At 47.7% G+C, this 19,546-nt stretch overlaps 1 protein-coding gene across 1 annotated transcript in view; it reads left to right on the top strand.

Moving 5' to 3' along the window:
- The first annotated feature begins 13,878 nt into the window (after window positions 1-13,878).
- The window catches only part of LOC124046854 (cadherin EGF LAG seven-pass G-type receptor 3-like), a 120,744-nt gene continuing 115,076 nt past the window's right edge, over window positions 13,879-19,546 (top strand). The window contains exon 1 of the mRNA XM_046367644.1: window positions 13,879-17,689. Coding sequence (XP_046223600.1) covers window positions 13,879-17,689 — 3,811 coding nt within the window. The remainder of the gene's footprint in view (window positions 17,690-19,546) is intronic.

Raw genomic sequence — 19,546 nt, 5'->3', positions numbered from 1 at the left:
CCACCCTGATCACTAGATATTGCTCCTGGCTATGAGCCATTTACGTTCCCCTACCTTCTCCTTCTACTTGAATAATACAAATAGATATGTTTCACTGGAACTGACTGTCTCAGTTGTGTGTGTGTGTGTGTGTGTGTGTGTATATATATATCTCACACATTCACTCTCACACACACACAAAGTGCAATTGGAAAGTATTCAGACCCCTTGACTTTTTCCACATTTTGTTACGTTACAACCTTATTCTAAAATTGATTACCCCTCATCAATCGACACACAATACCCCATAATGACAAAGCAAAAACAGGTTTTTAGAATGTTTGGCAAATGTATAAAATCAAAAAAGTATTCAGACCCTTTACTTAGTGTTTTATTGAAGCACCTTTGACAGGGATTACAGCCGCAAGTCAAATCAAACTTTATTTGCCACATGCGCTGAATACAACAAGTGTAAACTTTACTGTGAAATGCTGAATACAACAAGTGTAAACTTTACTGTGAAATGCTGAATACAACAAGTGTAAACTTTACTGTGAAATGCTGAATACAACAAGTGTAAACTTTACTGTGAAATGCTGAATACAACAAGTGTAGACTTTACTGTGAAATGCTGAATACAACAAGTGTAAACTTTACTGTGAAATGCTTAATTACAAGCCCTTTACCAACAGTGTAGACTTTACTGTGAAATGCTGACTTACAAGCCCTTAACCAACAGTGCAGTTCAAGAAGAATAAAATATTTACCAAGTAGGCTCAGATAAAAAGTAACACTAAGAATAACAATAACGAGGCTATTTACAGGGAGCACCAGTACCAGCAGGGGGGGTGGTGTCAATGTAAATTGTCCGGTGGTGATTTTTATGAATTGTTCAGCAGTCTAATGGCTTGGGGGTAGAAGCTGTTAAGGAGCCTTTTGATCCTAGACTTGGTTGCTCCGGTACCGCTTGCTGTGCGGAAGCAGAGAAAACGGTCTATAACTTGGGTGACAGGAGTCTCTGACAATTTATTGGCTTTCCTCTGACACGCCTATTTAAATAGGTCCTGGATGGCAGGAAGCTTGGCCCCAGTGATGTACTGGGCCATATTCACTACCCTCTGTAGCACCTTACGGTCAGAACCCGAGCAGTTGCCATACCAGGCGGTGATGCAACCGGTCAGGATGCTCTCGATGGTGCAGCTGTAGAACATTTTTAGGATCTGGCGGCCCATGCCAAATCTTTTCAGTCTTCTGAGGGGGAGGGGGGTCTGTCGTGCCCTCTTCACGATTGTCTTGGGATGTTTGGACCATGATAGTTTGTTGGTGATGTGGACACCAAGGAACTTAACTCTCTACCCGCTCCACTACAGCTCCGTCGATGTTAATGGGGGCCTGTTCGGCCCGACTTTTCCTGTAGTCCACGATCAGCTCCTTTGTCTTGCTCATATTGAGAGGTTGTTGTCCTGGCACCACCAGTTCTGAAAGTTCTGACCACCTCCCTATAGGCAGTCTCATCGTTTTCGTGATCAGGCCTACCACTGTTGTCGTCAGCAAACTTAAATGTTGGAGTTGTTTGGCCACGTGGTCTTGGGTGAACAGGAAATACAGGAGGGGACTAAGTACACACCCCTGAGGGGACCCAGTGTTAAGGATCAGCGTGGCAGAAATATTGTTGCCTACTCTTAGCACCTGGGGGCGGCCTATCAGGAAGTCCAGGATCCAGTTGCAGAGGGAGGTGTTTAGTCCCAGAGGCCTTAGCTTAGTGATGAGCTTCGTGGGCACTATGGTGTTGAGCGCTGAGCTGTAGTCAAACAGCATTCTCACATACAGTGGGGCAAAAAAGTATTTAGTCAGCCACCAATTGTGCAAGTTTTCCCACTTAAAAAGATGAGAGGCCTGTAATTTTCATCATGGGTACACTTCAACTATGACAGACAAAATGAGGGAAAAAAATCCAGAAAATCACATTGTAGGATTTTTTTAAATTAATTTATTTGCAAATTATGGTGGAAAATAAGTATTTGGTCACCTACAAACAAGCAAGATTTCTGGCTCTCACAGACCTGTAACTTCTTATTCTTTTAAGAGGCTCCTCTGTTACCTGTATTAATGGCACCTGTTTGAACTTGATATCAGTATAAAAGACACCTCACTTCGAGTCCGGGCTCTGGCTGGGCCACTCAAGGACATTCAGAGTCTTGTCCCGAAGCCACTCCTGTATTGTCTTGCCCATGCGCTTAGGGTCGTTGTCCTGTTAGAAGGTGAACCTTCACCCCAGTCTGAGGTCCTGAGCAATCTGGAGCAGGTTTTCATCAAGGAGCTCTCTGTTCTTTGCTCTGTTGATCTTTCCTTCGATCCTGACCAGTCTCGGACATGGTGTTCTTGGAGACCTTCAATGCGGCATTTTCTGGTATTTTTTATATATTTTTTTAAATGTGCAAACATTTCTTACAAACCTGTTTTTGACTGGTCATTATGGGGTATTGTGTGTCTGAATACTTCCCGGCTGCATTGTGTATGTGCCATGGACTAACCCTCCACCACCACCACTGCAGTACTTCTCCTGTGCCATAATACATATTATACTGCACTGCGCCAGACCCCACTTCTCCATTGTCGCTCTGTGCCATATCTTGGACATGTATTATCATGTACGTTTTGTGTGTTGGTGTCTTTAACTCTCATCCACAAAGTTTTTGTCAACAGTGCATCAGATCAATATATTTTTCACCTTCACTGATTTGATCAATAAATGAGTGTTTATCTCGGTGACCCCGCTGCTGTGTGTGAAGGTTTGTACGTGTCATATTGCAGCACAGTGTTCCACTATTTGGTCACTTTAACTCTAGAATCCTTAATTGAACCAATAACAAAGCGGTCACCCTGACTATGATTTGGTAAAAGCTGAAGGATATGTCTGAAGAACATTAACCACCCTCAAATTCATTGACCGAGCTGGGGATGCATGGACTGGCCATCCATGATATCAAAATGATCGTTTAACCATGTTTTGAGGCTATACAGTGTTTATTTCCACTGAACAAAAATATAAACGCAACATGTATAGTGTTGGTCCCATGTTTCATGAACTGAAATGTAAAAAATCCAGAAATGTTCCATATGCACAAAATGCTTATTTCTCTCAAACTTGCACGCATTTGTTTACATCCCTGTTAGTGAGCATTTTTCCTTTGTCAAGATAATCCATCCACCTGCCGTGTGTTGCATCTCAAGAAGCTCATTAAACATAATGATCATTACACAAGTGCACCTTGTGCTGGGGACAATAAAAGGCCACTTTTAAAATGAGAAGTTTCGTCACACAACACAATGCCAATAATGTCTCAAGTTGATGGAGTGTGCAATTGGCATGCTGACTGCAGGAATGTCCACCAGAGCTGTTGCCAGAGAACCGGCCTCACAACTGCAGATCACATGTAACCACGCCAGCTCAGGACCACCAGATTCGGCTTCTTCCGCTGCGGAATCATCTGAGGGGGGAGAGGTGTTGAGTATTTCAGTCTTTTAATAAAGCCCTTTAGTGGAGGAAAACTCATTATGATTGGGTGGGCCTGTGCCCTCCAATGCCCACCCATGGCTGCACCCCTGCCCAGTCATGTAAAAGCCATATATTTGGGCCAAATTCATACTTATTTCAATTGGCTAATTTCCTTATATGAACTGTAACTAAGTAAAATCTTAAATTTTGCATTTTTATTTTTGTTCAGTATATATTGTTTACAAACATTGGAGTAAAACAAGCTTTTATTTGGGGTTTTGATGAGGTACGACAGTTGAACTAAACTCATGAGGCATAAGTTATATTCTTCAAGAATCAATTGGAATATATAATTCATTAATAAGTCCAAAAATGTATTTAGCAGCTAAGTATTCCAGCTTTTAAATGTGACAAATTACAGGGAGAAATCTAGATGGTTGGATAATGCCTGGGGATTATGGAAATAATTGGTTATGAGAATAATTCATTTGTAGGTAATATCAGATAATTTACCCAATCATAGCACTAATAAAAGAAAGGTACATGGATGCTCAAGTTCACCCTAGGCAATTAAAATGGGTGACGGGGCCACGCAATTAGAATCTTCCCCACGTTGGCGACTATTGAGAATAATTGGGGAATGTAAGAGCTCTCTCCTCATCATTAGCTGGTCCTGCCACACCAGGCTTTATGCTCTGTATGAAAGATGGAGTGATTATTTTCCCCTCCCCCTGGTGTCCTTTTGACCCCCCCCCCCTCCATAATGAGATGGAACAGCTGGCATTGGAGCTCTCCACAGGCTTCAGCTGTCTGGCCTCCCAATCACCACCACCATGGGTAAACATATTCCAGAGGAGGCTACTGGGAGGAGCTATAGGAGGACAGGCTCATTGTAATTGCTGGAATGGAATGGAGTCAAACATGGTTTTATACCATTCCAGACATTACAATGAGCCTGCCCTCCTATAGGTCCTCCTACCAGCCTCCACTGAACTATTCATTAGGACACACTGTAGTAAAATGCTTTGCAATGTAAAACGAAATTGAGCCTTTCTGATTGGACATATTTCGTTAGTTACTCCCTGTTTAATTCTGCTTCCTTCTGTTTAGTGCCTAATAAATACACCCCATATCTCCATACACACACCTCTGCTCTTTTACCCCCACAGTCTTCCCGGCGCAAGGTGGAGACGGTTTGCTGACGCCAGACCACACCTCTTGAGAGAGACAGGGTTTTACAGTATAGATGTAAGGGGTGACACTAAGTTCAGTGTTACACTGAACTGTGTGGAATCAGCTGTTTCTGACTCCAGCAGTTTTATTTATCCATTTAGCAGGGGAATAGAAGGCAGTATGTTTACAGCACTGAAGCCTAATTGATTTCCCATAGTTTATTAACCATTCTCTTTCATATTTGTGAGTAAATTCATACTCAGATTGCCATATACTGGCTAGATTTCTGGTGCAACATGATGCAATGCTATGACTTTAGCTTTTTTAAATCCTGGGAATACGGGCCTGGTTATTGCAGTTTGGAAACGTGTGTGTGTGTTCCCGTGTTCCCATTCCCCACAGCCAATGAGTTAAGCAAGTCTGGCTTTAGAAGTCTGACAAGAATAGGCAGGGGTCATGCAGTACATGAACATAGCCACAGGGTGGAGGTCTACTGACATATTTCAACCACCTGACAGACAGTCCACCAGCAGGCAGCCTTGCTTTTCATCTCCTGCTATCACGGCTCCCCTTCGCCTGACTGTCAATCACTCCCCTCAGGCCTTGGTTGGCCAGAGACAATGGAGGGAGGAGAGAGAGAAAAGGGGATGCAAACATGAAAGGAGTTTAAAAAATGAAGGGATGAATGCAAAGAGAAAGGAGGAGAGCATGCAGAGTGAATGCTCTGAGCAAATCTACTGTCTTAAAGGAGGGGGAAAACAGGGAGATGAATGAGGTCAGGGATGCCCATGAGAATAGAGTTCTTTGTGGTTGCCAGAGAGAGAGAGTGCAGGAGAGAGCACAGAAGGGAGGGAGGGAGAAATGGGTGGTGTGGAGGAGAGAAATAGGGAGGGAGAGGCTAGGCTAGGCTACTGATATTGATGTCTATTTAAGTGCTTTGGCTGACTGGCTCGGTATACCAGGAAACGACAGGATGAGAGATTGGGGGTGGAGGGAGGCTAACAGCGAGACTGAGGAGCAGAGAGATACCATACATGATGTGTAACACAGAAACACATTGACTGATATCAGTTAAAACATCCAGGATATTTTCTACTTAATGAACACTTTGAACACAGAGGCAGTGGTGACTGTGACGAAGAGACCGATAGGGATTCTATATCCAGAAGAGAAATAGTGTCTTTATAACACGTCAGGCTTGCTTATTTCCAAGTGAATGTGGCTCCTGTTGAACATGTCCCATAGTTTCTTTGAATGTGCAGAGTGTGGTGAGAGGAGAACTTGAATTTGTGGGGGTTGGGTTGTAGTTGTTGGTTGATGGCAGGGGCAGGGGCCCGGAGATGGACAGATTTAATCAGATAAACTCCTCATGCAACAGCTGTCATCCAGCCCTCGCTGCCTCTCTCGTTCTGTGGCTCCCTTTCCTTTCTCTCCTCCTCACTCTACCCTGGTTGAATACAAGTTAGGGAGCTGGTTGAATTAGAATTTCTGTATACTGGATACCTAATTGTGAGCAAATTAAACCAACCATCCATTGTTTTAATGATTCTCTGAATTGGTGCATTATGATTATTTAAAGGGACAATCAGCAGTTGCTGCATCCATTTTTAGATGTATAAATGAATGGTATGTAACCATAGATTCTTGTAGAATATAATTGCCTCATGAGCTGAGTTTAACTGTTGAACCCCATTAAAAGCCAAAATATAAGGTTATTTTATTCCAATATTTGTAAACAAAGTAGATGTAAATTAACACTATATAGCCTTAAAACATGGTTAAAACTATAATTGATATGGATGGCTCAGGAGATGAGGCTGGTGAGAGGAGGACGGCTCATAATGGCTGGGAGTAAATTGAACTCATGGAAACCAGATGTTTGATTCCATTCCATTTATTCCATTCTAGCTATTACAATGAGCCATCCTCCCCAATTTTGGTACCACAAGCTGCCTGTGATGGATGGTCAGTCCTTGCATCCACATCTCTGTCTATGAATTTGAGAGTGGTTACATTTCTTCAGCCCCATCCCTCAGCTTTTTAAGGAAACAGGGGCGGGGAGAAAGCCTTGCTATTGTTTCTCCTGCTGACTGCTGCTTCAACTGCTTTTAATCATTCATTTCCTGATTCTGTTTTCTCAGATGTTTATGTAGGCATGCTATGTGTGTGCAATCCTAAGTCTACATTCACATGTTTACTAGCTGATCAGATCACATCACTGTTCAACTGATGTCAAAGGGGAAGAGGTACCAGCATGGATATTGAACCTCTCCCAGCACTTCCATTTAATCCAATATCCTCTTAACCAGCCAAATGGTTGAGAAGATCCTATATCAAAGTATCTGCACATCCAGCAATAATGATCTGGTGTCAGCATGAGGCTGGGGCTGGGAGGCCCCCTGCTGGGTTCAAGCCCTCCAGGACCCTAGTTTAGTAGCTCTGCTTATACAGATAATACACTTCTTTAGCTAATGCTGATGAGTCTCATAAAGTCCTAGTGATCTCTGCTGATAGTGATACCTACAATACCCAGTGATAGAGATCCAAACATTCAGCTGCTGCTGCTGCTGATGCAATTTGTATTGGTATGGTTCCCAAGTTCGACCTGGGCCTGCGGCCACCAGGAGCCAGTCTGATGCAACCCAGACCACAGTAGTGTGATAGGGATCCTCCATCCAGCCTAATCTCATCTGATATGAATCCAGCTTGGATAGATCCAGCCTGATAGTGCTGTGGCTCTGCTAGCTCTTAGACCTGGCAAATATTGCTCTAGAATCTCATGACCTCATCATGTAGCCTACTGCTCTAGATCTCAATCTGTATTTATTGCAGTGACTATGTGATTCTGTGTTTAGACATTGTATTTCGAGGGATCACTTTTGTCTGTCATTGGTCATATGGCAATAGGGATTTATGTTCTGAATATTTCCTCACGGTCAAAGATTTCATTCTTGCCATTTTTACATCTGTGTTCTATCTGAATGTTCACATTCTTCAGAACAGAACATTTCCATAATCAGTGCCATGGCAGTTTGATACATTCTATGGGAATAGACTTGGGGAGATTGTGTGAGCAATGGTAAAAGCATTGTTCAGGGAATGCTATCGAATACCAAGGTCTGATATTTATATCTGTGTTGCATCATTGTTCATTGTTCTCCTTTTTAAATGCCAACTTACTCTCTCTCCTGCTCTTCACCCCCATCTCTCTCTCTCTCTCTCTCTCTCTCTCTCTCTTTTTTATTCAGTGATTTGGGTCACTGGCTGATAAGAGACAACACACAGCTGGCCTAAAAAACTATGAACACACCCACACAAATACACATGCACAATTTTTCAGGCACACACTCACCCAGAGCGTCCTTTAAAACATGTGGTTGTTGTTGTTTGCCCACACTGAAAATGTACTTCTGTCTCTTTCTCTGTGACACTTTCCCTTCATCCATCCACAAGGTCTCTCTCATCACTTGTTTTATAAACAAAACTCTGTGCCCTGAATAAAACTGGGGGGGGATTAGATTAGATTTGCTTTAGATGTTTATACGACAGAGAACCCTTTCCAATGTGTTCAAATGCTTTACCTTGCCACATGGTTGTTTCAAAATGTGTTGATTTATAATGGAACCCAGAATGGTGGGTTGATGTGTTTGTGTACAGGATGGTAGAGCCAGTAATGTCATGATCAAATTGGCCAAGCTCTAGGCCCCTGTCTGAATCTAATAAACTAGCAGCCAGATAATGAACATATGGACCATGTGGCCTTATCACATAGGGCTAATCTCCCCAAATAATGAATGACATCATCATCCTTTTGGTTGACTGTTGAAGGCAAGAAGGAAAACACACTTCAAACATGAGAGGAAAACAGGTCGCAATAGGAATCAAGGCCCGAACAATGAATAAATGAATGGTCTCTAATCAACTGTGAGATCAAGGAGAGCTAAGGGCCCTTTACCTTTCTTGGCTGTTTGGTATTCACGTCAACGTAGCGTGCAGAGGCTTATTGCTGTATTATTCACGCGCAACCCATAGGCCCTATATAAGCTGTTGCAAGAGTCACACAATAACCCCACACGCGCCACGCAGCTGCTGCCATATGCCATCAGAGAGAGGAGGGATGGAGTGGGTCTTCCCGGATAGCGACCCTCTGTGTCGACCTGTCTAAGTGGCAGGACGGCCAGGGCCCTGTCCTTCTTCCTTTCCCATAAATGATCGATGTCGAAGACAACAGGCGATTGGTTGGCATTGGCAAATGACACGAATAGCCTATCCGTCAATCTATGTGCGTTCCCTCACACCTCTTGTGAATATATACTGCCGCATAATTTCCAGTCGAGGCCAGATGTAAACCGTGCCGCCACTAACACCTGCCGCTCAGGATTTCAGGGAAAGGGTCTGGGGACTCTGTGGCACCCGGCCTGGTCAGACAAGGAGAGCGGGACCGGGGGCATGCAATTAGGCTAAGGAGTATGTGACTGGCAGGCAAAATGAGTAAAGAAAGCCTCCACAGTGCCCCTCCCTCCCTGCACACTCGACCCCTCGGCGGGGTATAATCCCCCACAGGCTAAAAGTACTCCCACTTTCGCTGTTCCCATGGTAACTCACACCGTTGAAAAGCTGGGTCTTGCGTTGCGGCTCGCGGTAGATAGATAGGGGACTCCCAGTGAGGATGCGTATATGGATCCACGGTTGCGTGGAGGGGATCCACCCAGTTAAATTTGGACACAACAGTTTTTTGAAAAGGGTGTCTATAAATGAGTGATGTACAGTTTGCAAACGATTCGTTCTTTTTGAATCTTTTCTGAATGACTCGCTCGTTTGACCTGCAGGCTGACCGCAATGAATTCCACTCCAGGGTTAACATGCTGCTCCGCGACTCTGGACACGTTCTCCGACCAACAGCTGTCCTTCATAGGCCTATATGCGCGCATCAAAAAGATCATGCTACAGGCAGCATAGAGAAGCAATATACATGTTTAGAACTGCTAGATGAATTGATCGCCTGGTGCAAAAATGAATGAAACGAACTACATATTTATTATGTGGATGGTTCTCCCATTGATCATGTTCCCGCCTACAATTATCTGAGCATTTGCATTGACAAATATACAAATTAAAATCAAATTTTCTGGGTCCATCACACCCACAAAAGTAATAAAATAAGACAAAAATGTGATGGGATAGATGGCCGCACGAACAGGCTATGGACATTTCAGCACTACAACACCGTGGACTGCGCCCATGTCGACTATGCTGAAAGTAGCCTACATAACATAACCTACATTTTTTAAATATTTTTTTATTTAACCTTTATTTAACTAGGCAAGTCAGTTAAGAACACATTCTTATTTACAATGGCGGCCTATCGGGGAACAGTGTGTTAACTGCCTTGTTCAGGGGCAGAACTCTCAAAAAACGAAGCCCTGTTGAACACTAAACAACGAACTGTAAGCAGTCCACAACATGGATATCTTTCCGACGAGAAATTACTAGAAATGTTGGGTCATATTTAGTCGCGCTGTGATCGACCTCATTACAGCGGACAGCAGCACTCCAAATAGGCCTGCTGCATCGGACCATTTGAGTCCACACAAGACCTGTTAAAGCATAGCTCCTACTCAAAATACTTACCCCCTACTCAGAATATGGGTTGCGCGTGGATAAATGTATGAAATTACAAGAAAATGCAACACATGCTTTTATCCAGAGGCCAACCAACTACGTTAATGCAACATTGCTCTGGCCATGCAACATTTATTTAGATGTATCTTTATAATGCACGTATAGGTCTACGGGCGCGCGTGCATTTTAGAATGTATAGTAGTGATGGGAAGTTCGGATCCTTTCGACTCGTTCAATCAAAATAACGAATATTTCTACTAGTTTCGTTCATTTGAGTTAGTAATTCCCAGAGCACGCAGGACCAACTACCGGCCAACGATGAACTGAAAACTCGAAAGAGTCATGATTCTACAAGCCTCTCGTTCACATGTCGTTCATAATTTATTTACTTTTTTATTTTAATATTTCACCTTTATTTAAACAGGGAGTCACCATTGAGACTATGGACGGCTAGAGTTAAACAGCACCCCGCTTTGGCGGCGCTTCCCATTTCAAGAACTTTCCATTAATACAAAAGTGTGTTTATCCAGATACATTATTTATATTACATCTAGGAATATCATGGAATGAGATCCAGTTTTAATGTAACCTGGTAAACTGCATTTTCTTCCTCACACTAGTTCACTATGATATCACAAGTGCCACTTTGGCTAGCCTGCTTTAAGCGTGATGACATGTAGGCCTATCCGTCCTAATCATGGAGAGGGCGGCTCGCCAGCATAACCTACTTTTCACCGCAAATATTGTTGGTGTGCGAGCAAGGCGATCGAGCAATGACACCCAACAGGGCTGCCTGCCTAAACGGCCAGACCCTCGCCTCCTCGCGGCTACTGACTGACTGTTCTCAGCTCGGCTCGGATATCAGGAGAGAGCAAATGCATAGAGCGCGGGGGTTGGCGTTTTTTTTGTCCACAATATTATTGTGGTTGGAGCATGAATATTTCAAAATGTGTGGATCCGCTCCAACCGTGGCATCCGCGACAGGCAGCCAGACTGAGAGAAACACAGATTGGTTTTTCCTAACATATCAATTTTGTGCCACAGAACATCCGACGATTACAAGCCAGACACACCTTCCCTCCCTCAGCCATTTCCGAAATGTGGGGATGTCATTTTATAGGTTGTATAATTCACCAGCAGAATGAAGTGTGTGATTAAATTGGGAATAAAAGTGATATTTTCATATAAACTACTTTTTTATCCACTTTGCAAATACAATGACATATATTTGGTCATATCCATATAAATTCATGTTTAACTAAAATGACAAGTGAAGGGTGATTATGTCGAAAGAAGAGCAATGAATAGGGGAAGCGAGGCTACTGTAAATGACTCATTGACGTTTAGGCAGAGCATGACGTAATGGAGAGGCTCAATTCAGCCAGCTCATTTGGTACATAACATAGGCCTGACTGTCTCGATAATGTATTAGGTTACGCGTGACAGAACATGTGCAATAATACACATCATTTGCAGTACTCTCTGTGTTACACTTTCATATGTAATAAAGCCCTAATATTTCTAATTATCACCAAAATGGCATTTGGTTTCATATGCTACATGGCTATTAGGTTCGGATATAGGCTATAAGGTAATTTATTGAGATGGGTTTATTAAAAGATGATTGTAAGATATAGAGTCGCCTTCCAGTTGTGTATATGGCGGCTACGGGTGGCCTAACAGCCCTGCGCGCTGGAATAAACCATTCTCTCCTATTTCTGTGAGTCGAGAGGGAGAGGGAGGCGGAGGAAGAGAGCAGCGATGGGGAGGGGTGTTGAGAGGAGGAGAGTGTAACGCGAGGATGGTAGTACCACGGGGTCTGCTGAGAGCCATGTTGGATATGAATGAAAGGGAGAGATGCTGCACCCCTGACGCCGACAGCCCGAGTTCTACCGAACACAGCGAGTAAATGACAACTTCCCGGGCCCAAGGAGAGACGGGGGAGCGCGGGGGAAGGTGTCGAGCGGTGCCGCTGGAGCTGGCGACCTAGCCGGCGACGGAAGAGAGGAAGAGACGCACTCGAAGATAGAGAGCGAGGGAGAGAGAAAGAGAGAGGGGTGTGAGGGAGAAAGGGGGAGAGGAGAAAGGATCTTACCAGACTAATGGCTGCACTGCTACTGGGTTCCTGCCTGCTCTCGCCACTTCTTCTCCACCTGTTCCTCAGCCCTTTGTTAGCAGTTATCCCGGGGAAGGCAGCAGGGCCCTGCCGCTGGAGCCCGGGACCCTGCCCTGAGACACCTAGCCATCCCGGGGAAGCTGGGGTCTTGGCGAGCAACAGCGGCTCGGTGATTCGCCCCAGGTGGACGTTACAGCGGTTCCCATCGGGACCAGAATGCCCAGTGTGGAGTCTTTTTATATGGCACGGAGACCCTTTTGGACCCTTGCGCACGGAAGAAGGGGGGGCGACAGGGGCGTGGAATGGAGACATGCTTCCCGACCCAGCAGGTATGAGCAGGAGCAGCAGTGAGGAGAGGGGCGTTGTTTCACCTGTTTTCTCTTCCCCTGTTCAAAATGGCAAAATCCGGTTTGTACAAAGGACTAGAGTGTGCGCGCGGTTACCATCCTGTCTGCTGCTCTCCAAACCCGACACCAGGAGAGTCTTTGTGCGCGGCCACCACCGGGGACCTGAGAGCGAGGCGTTCGAGACAGCTAGGGACGTGAGAGCGGCTTCGGAAAGATGTAGAAGGCCTCTCCACCAGCCACTTTCTCCAACACAGCGCATATATATAGCTAAGCAACCAACTGGACAGCTGACATGGGGCCCTCGCTCTCATTTGGGCGATAATGTTTTGAACTCCGGAGAGGTGGCCACCGGGGATTGTTCTCAATTGGGCAGTCACAATGCTATCGATCTCACAAGCAATGGTTGCAATCGTTCGTTGACTATGACCATTGGGAGAACATGCTATCTCACCTCAGCCGCTGTAGGCAGCGCGGCCAGATGTTACCAGTCGCCCGGGATTATTGAAGGGCGGATGGCCCTCACAGGTTGTTACCCGAGTACCCGAGACACGCCTGCAGCAACCCGAGACACGCCTGGCATGCACAGGCCTGGGCATCCCATGGGTGTGGGCCAGAGGATGGACGGAGAGAAGGCACAAGTCAAAAATCACGTAAACGCAAATGATCCGGATGATGATTTTGCCTCTGTTTATCTAGCAGCCAAACGTAAAGTGCGAGCTGCTCCTCCACAGAAATTATCAGTGGTGGCAGGCCGAGTACAGACCTCTCAATCCCGTGTAGAGAGCAAGGGGTTACCCTGGGGGTCTCTCCCCGTAACGGGGTGTTGTGGTTTGCAGCAGATGGATGTGGGGGGAGGACCTCCAGCCAACGTTATTGGACCTAGGGGGAGCATAGCAGGGAGTAATGTCGACATCCAATTTTCCCCCACCACAAATATTACGCATAGTCTCTGTTTTCTATCTAACGGTAGGCACACCGCTAATGAAAACATAAATTCACTTAGCTCTACAAACTCGTTTTCCTTATTCCATGATGACATACAGGCAGCAGAATTGTTTGTTCGAGCCACTAATCCTCATCCTCAGTCTGAGTCAGCTCACAGTGAGTCAGCTCACAGTGAGTCAGCTCTCGTCACGCCTGTAATGTCTTCCATCACCGCTTTCACCATATCATTCTCGGCACACGCCCGTGCAATTAAGTCTGGTGTTACTCACAGGGATAACGTTACCACGACCCCTTTATCATTCTCCATCGAGCTCAACCTGACTAAACGGGATGATGACTCAGATTCACATTCCCGGCCACGAGCTAGCCCCCACCGCACTACCCGTTCTCAGCACATGAGTTCAGCACCACAGGCACTGTGGACAGCTCCCATGAAAAGCTTTACACAGGATTCCCAGAGTAAACACGCAGATTTGGCTCAGCACTTTCAGCCAATCTTTTTCGGGAGTGTTTACAACGTCAATAACAATAACAACTTAAGAAATGACAACCAGAACCACGACCACCAGAACCACAACAACAATAGCAACGAGGAGAACAAAGAGGAGAATGTTCTAACGAATGACGAAAGTAACGATGCCGATAGTAGACAGGTGTCGGGGGATCTGAGTGGACCGTGCTCACAGACACAGCAGGGGTCGTTCCCGGAAGAGTGCCTTCACGCTGCGTGTGCTGTCGACAGCTTAACCACTGTACAGGGGGGCTCGCGCATGCAATTAAAATCCAGTAAACTGGTGCCATTACAACAAGATGGAGTCAGTTTGCGAGAGAGGCATATGGTTGTCGAGGTTGAAGAGGGGTCTGGGGAAGGAGAATTACAGGTGGGGGAGGGACGGGCTAGAGAGCCGTGGAGGGAGGAAGTGGAGGAGTGGGAGTCAGAAGGAATAACAAAGAGAGCCACAGCCCAAACAGATGAAACTGGAGAGGGAGAGGGAGGAAAGGGTCAGGAGAGGGCCAGGCACACACAGGCACAGAGTGGGTCAGGAGGACAGGGGAACAAAGAGTGGCAGGGGGATGAAAGCACACAGGGAGAGTGGGAAGAAGAGGAGGAAAGGCACAGTTCCAGGGGAGAGAGAAGCCTGGAAAGGCACATAGTGAAAGATAGAGATGAGGGGGACAGAGAGAAAGAGGTTTTGGTGGTGGGACGCGCTCGCCGTGCTGCCAACAGACACCCTCACTTCTCCCTGTATAACTTCCAGGTGCAGGTACCAGAGAACCAGCCCTCAGGCACCTCAGTCATAGCCATTTCAGCCACAGACCCAGACTCAGGTGACGCAGGCATGCTCAGCTACACCATGGCCCCTCTAATGAACAGCAGATCAACTGACTACTTCCACATTGACCCAGACACAGGCCTCATCACCACCTCCCAGGTGCTGGACAGGGAGCACATGGATCTGCATTACTTCCGGGTCACAGCGTCAGACCGCGGCTCTCCACGCCTCTCTGGCACCACCATGGTGGCCATCACCGTGGCCGACCGCAATGACCACTCGCCCATTTTTGAGCATGTAGAGTACCGGGAGACCATCCGGGAGAACGTGGAAGAGGGTTACCCCATCCTGCAGCTCCGAGCCACTGACCTCGATGCCCCGTCCAACGCCAACATCCGCTACCGCTTCATAGGAGACACCGCAGCCACCGCCCGCGCCGCTTTCGAGATCGATCCCCGCTCAGGGCTGATCACTACGCGGGGGGCAGTCGACAGGGAGACCAACGAGCGTTACACCCTCCACGTGGAGGCCAGTGACCAGGGAAAGGAGCCCGGGCCGCGCTCAGCCACCGTTAAGGTCTTCATCACGGTGCTGGATGAGAATGACAACGTGCCCCAGTTCAGCGAGAAGCGCTATGTGGTGGCGGTCAGGGAGGACATCCGGCCCCACTCGGAGATCTTGAGGGTGAGCGCTACGGACCATGATAAGGATAGCAACGCGGCCGTCCACTACAACATCATCAGTGGGAACAGCCGGGGCCAGTTCTCCATCGACAGTGTGACGGGGGAGATCCAGGTAGTTGCCCCTCTGGACTTCGAGGCAGAGAGGGAGTACACTCTGAGGGTACGAGCCCAGGACAACGGCCGGCCGCCCCTCTCCAATAACACAGGTATCATCAGCGTGCAGGTGACCGACGTCAACGACAACCCTCCCATCTTCGTATCCACACCGTTCCAGGCGTCAGTGCTGGAGAGCGCCCCCGTGGGCAGCTCCATCCTCCACATCCAGGCCATCGACACTGACTCTGGGGACAATGCCCGTCTGGAGTACAGGCTGACTGGCACTAGCCCTGACATGCCCTTCACCATCAACTCTGCCACCGGCTGGGTGACGGTCAGCTCGGCTCTGGACCGGGAGTCTGTGGAACACTTCTTCTTTGGGGTGGATGCCAGAGACTATGGCGTCCCACCTCTCTCTGCCACAGCCAGCGTGACCATAACAGTGATGGACGTCAATGACAACAGGCCAGAGTTCCTGCAGAAAGAGTATTTTGTGAGGCTTAATGAGGACGCGGCCGTGGGCACCAGTGTGGTTGTTGTGACCGCGGTCGATCGTGATGTCAACAGTGCGGTCACCTATCAGATCACGGGGGGCAACACGCGTAACCGCTTTGCCATAAGCACAGCCGGAGGGTCGGGGCTGGTCTCTCTAGCACTGCCACTCGACTACAAACAGGAACGGCGCTACGTTCTGACGGTGACTGCCTCAGATCGCACACTACACGACACGTGCCAGGTCCACGTCAACATCACGGACGCCAACACGCACCGGCCTGTATTCCAGAGTGCTCACTACTCAGTGTCTGTGAATGAGGACCGGCCGCCGGGCAGCACGGTCGTGGTCATCAGTGCCACGGATGATGACGTCGGTGAGAACGCTCGCATCACCTACTTCTTGGAGGACAACATCCCCCAGTTCCGCATCGACCCGTCCAGCGGAGCCATCACCCTGCAGGCCGAGCTGGACTACGAAGACCAGATGACCTACACTCTAGCCATCACCGCCCGGGACAACGGCATCCCACAGAAGTCTGACACCACCTACGTAGAGGTGAATGTGAACGATGTGAATGACAACGCACCACAGTTCCTCAGCCCCAGGTACCAGGGCACCGTCAGTGAAGACGCGCCACCCTTCACTAGTGTCCTACAGATATCCGCAACGGACCGAGATGCACACGCCAACGGCCGCGTCCAGTACACCTTCCAGAATGGGGAGGACGGCGACGGGGACTTCACCATCGAGCCCACATCGGGCATTGTACGCACAGTCCGTCGTTTGGACCGCGAGAGCGTTCCCTTCTATGAGCTGACGGCGTACGCAGTGGACCGTGGTGTGCCTCCACAGCGGACGCCCGTCCACATCCAGGTGACAGTTCTCGACGTCAACGACAACGCACCCGTGTTCCCAGCGGATGACTTTGAGGTTCTAGTGAAGGAGAACAGTGCTGTGGGGTCAGTGGTGGCCCAGATTACAGCCACAGACCCAGACGAGGGGGCCAACGCCCAGATCATGTACCAGATCGTAGAAGGCAACATCCCTGAGATCTTCCAGATGGACATCTTCTCTGGGGAGCTCACCTCCCTCATCGACCTGGACTACGAAGCCCGCTCAGAGTATGTGATCGTGGTCCAGGCCACCTCAGCCCCCCTGGTGAGCCGGGCCACGGTGCGCATCCGGCTGGTGGACCAGAACGACAACCGGCCCCAGCTCCAGGACTTCCAGATTATCTTCAACAACTTTGTGTCCAACCGTTCCAACAGTTTCCCCAGTGGGGGGATCGGACGGGTGCCGGCCCACGACCCGGACGTGAGCGACCGCCTCTACTACACTATCGAACGGGGCAACGAGCTGCACCTGCTGCTTCTCAACCACAGCAGCGGGGAGATCCGGCTGAGCCGCAAGCTGGACAACAACAGAGCCTTGGTGGCCCCCATGCTCATCACTGTCACAGGTGAGACAGAGAGAGAGAGAGGGAGAGAGAGAGAGAGAGAGAGAGAGAGAGAGAGAGAGAGAGAGAGAGAGAGAGAGAGAGAGAGAGAGAGAGAGAGAGAGAGAGAGAGAGAGAGAGAGAGAGAGAGAGAGAGAGAGAGAGAGAGAGAGAGAGAGAGAGAGAGAGAGAGAGAGTGAGAGTGAGAGAGTGGCTGGATGTGTAGAGTGGGACGGGGACAGAGAGATTTGTGTGTGAAAGAGTGTGTGGTTTGTGTGTGTGTGTGGGACAGAAAGAGTGTGGGGGAAGAGCTGGTCAGAAAATGTGAATGACTGAGCGGTAAAGGGGCATTTCAAATACTTAGGCTCTTGTTCCATGATTTATGTATTTGTATAGAGATAAATGAAAGAGGCGATATGTGGCATGGTATGATAAACTGCCTGGTAACGATGGTTTATGATTTATTTTACTGTACAACAGTCATGCATTTCTAGTTTGTTAATACATAGGTTTTCTATAGGCAGTGTTTTTAGTGTGAGCTGGCCTATTTACAGAGCTTTTATTCCAATATATATACGAATGTGTGTTTGTTTGTCTATCAGTGTTTGTTTGTTTGTCTGTGTATGTGTGCGTGATTGTATGTGCGTGTGTGTTTGTGCGACTCTCTTTCTCCCTCTCTCCCTGTCCCTTTCAATTTTCCCTCTGCAGTAGGAGTCTCTGTTCATCGTTTCCCTCCCTCCATGTCGCCCTCCCTCCGTCTCTCCAACACTCAGCCTTTCTCAGCCTCTCTCAGCCTCTCTCAGCCTCTCTCAGCCTCTCAGCCTCTCTCAGCCTCTCTCAGCCTCTCTCTGCCCACTCCTCTCCTCCAGGGCTGGAGTGTTATGAGATTATAATGAAATACAGTCAGTCTGAGAGCAAGTCTGTCAGATTCATTGTATATGCTGCTGTCTGTGTCTGCCTGGCTCCCTTCCCCTCTCCTCCCCTCCCTTCACATTCTCTCTCTCTCTCGCTCTGGCTCTCACACTCTCTCTCTCACGCTCTCTCTCTCACGCTCTCTCTCTCATGCTCTCTGTCTCTCACGCTCTCTCTCTCTCATGCTCTCTGTCTCTCGCTTTCTATCTGTCTCTCATGGGCTCTCTGTATCACTCTCTTTTCACTCTCTCTCTCTGTCTCTCATGGTCTCTCTCTCTCTCTCTCTCTCTGGGGCTGTGGCTGCCTCTGGTTCTCTCTCGCTTGCTTGGCTTTGACTCGTGCTCTTGTCTAACACTGGAGAGTGGGGATTAAGATGTAATATAGCCAGTCGGTCTAAGATCCCAACAGGACAGCAGGACTCATCTGATATCTGTCTCTGTCTATCTATCTGTCTTCTTCCCCTGGGACACCAACACACACCACTACCACTTCCCCTCTTTTGTGTGTGTGTGTGTGAATCTGTGTGCTTAGGTGTGTATCTGTGTTTGTGTGTGTCTATACAGTACATATGGGTGTAGACAGAGATATTTAAACATGGAAGGTAAATAATAGAGATTTGATTTGCATTTTCTATAAAACGTGTGTTGTAAACGTTTACCGTCCAACATATATAAATGTGTTCTTGACTGGTCATGCAAGGGATGGCCAGATAGTCTGGCACAGTTTACAGTGTTCGTAAAGAGATCATTTTCTTCCTGCTCCAGCTGCTAAATAATCCCTCTGTTGGCAGCCCAAGTCGCGCAGAGGTCTAAGGCGTCACTACAGACATGGGTTCGATCCCAGGCTGTGTCACAGCCGGCTGTGACCAGGAGACCCATGGGGCGGCGCACAATTGGCCCAGCGTCATCCGGGTTAGGGTATGGTTTGGCCCACTGGGTTCTCCTTGTCCCATTGCACTCTGGTGACTCC

This window comes from Oncorhynchus gorbuscha, linkage group LG10, assembly GCF_021184085.1.
Source record: "Oncorhynchus gorbuscha isolate QuinsamMale2020 ecotype Even-year linkage group LG10, OgorEven_v1.0, whole genome shotgun sequence".
NCBI lineage: Eukaryota > Metazoa > Chordata > Actinopteri > Salmoniformes > Salmonidae > Oncorhynchus > Oncorhynchus gorbuscha.
Note: the sequence above shows the minus strand (reverse complement) of the source record. Positions and strands in the feature narration are given on the sequence as shown.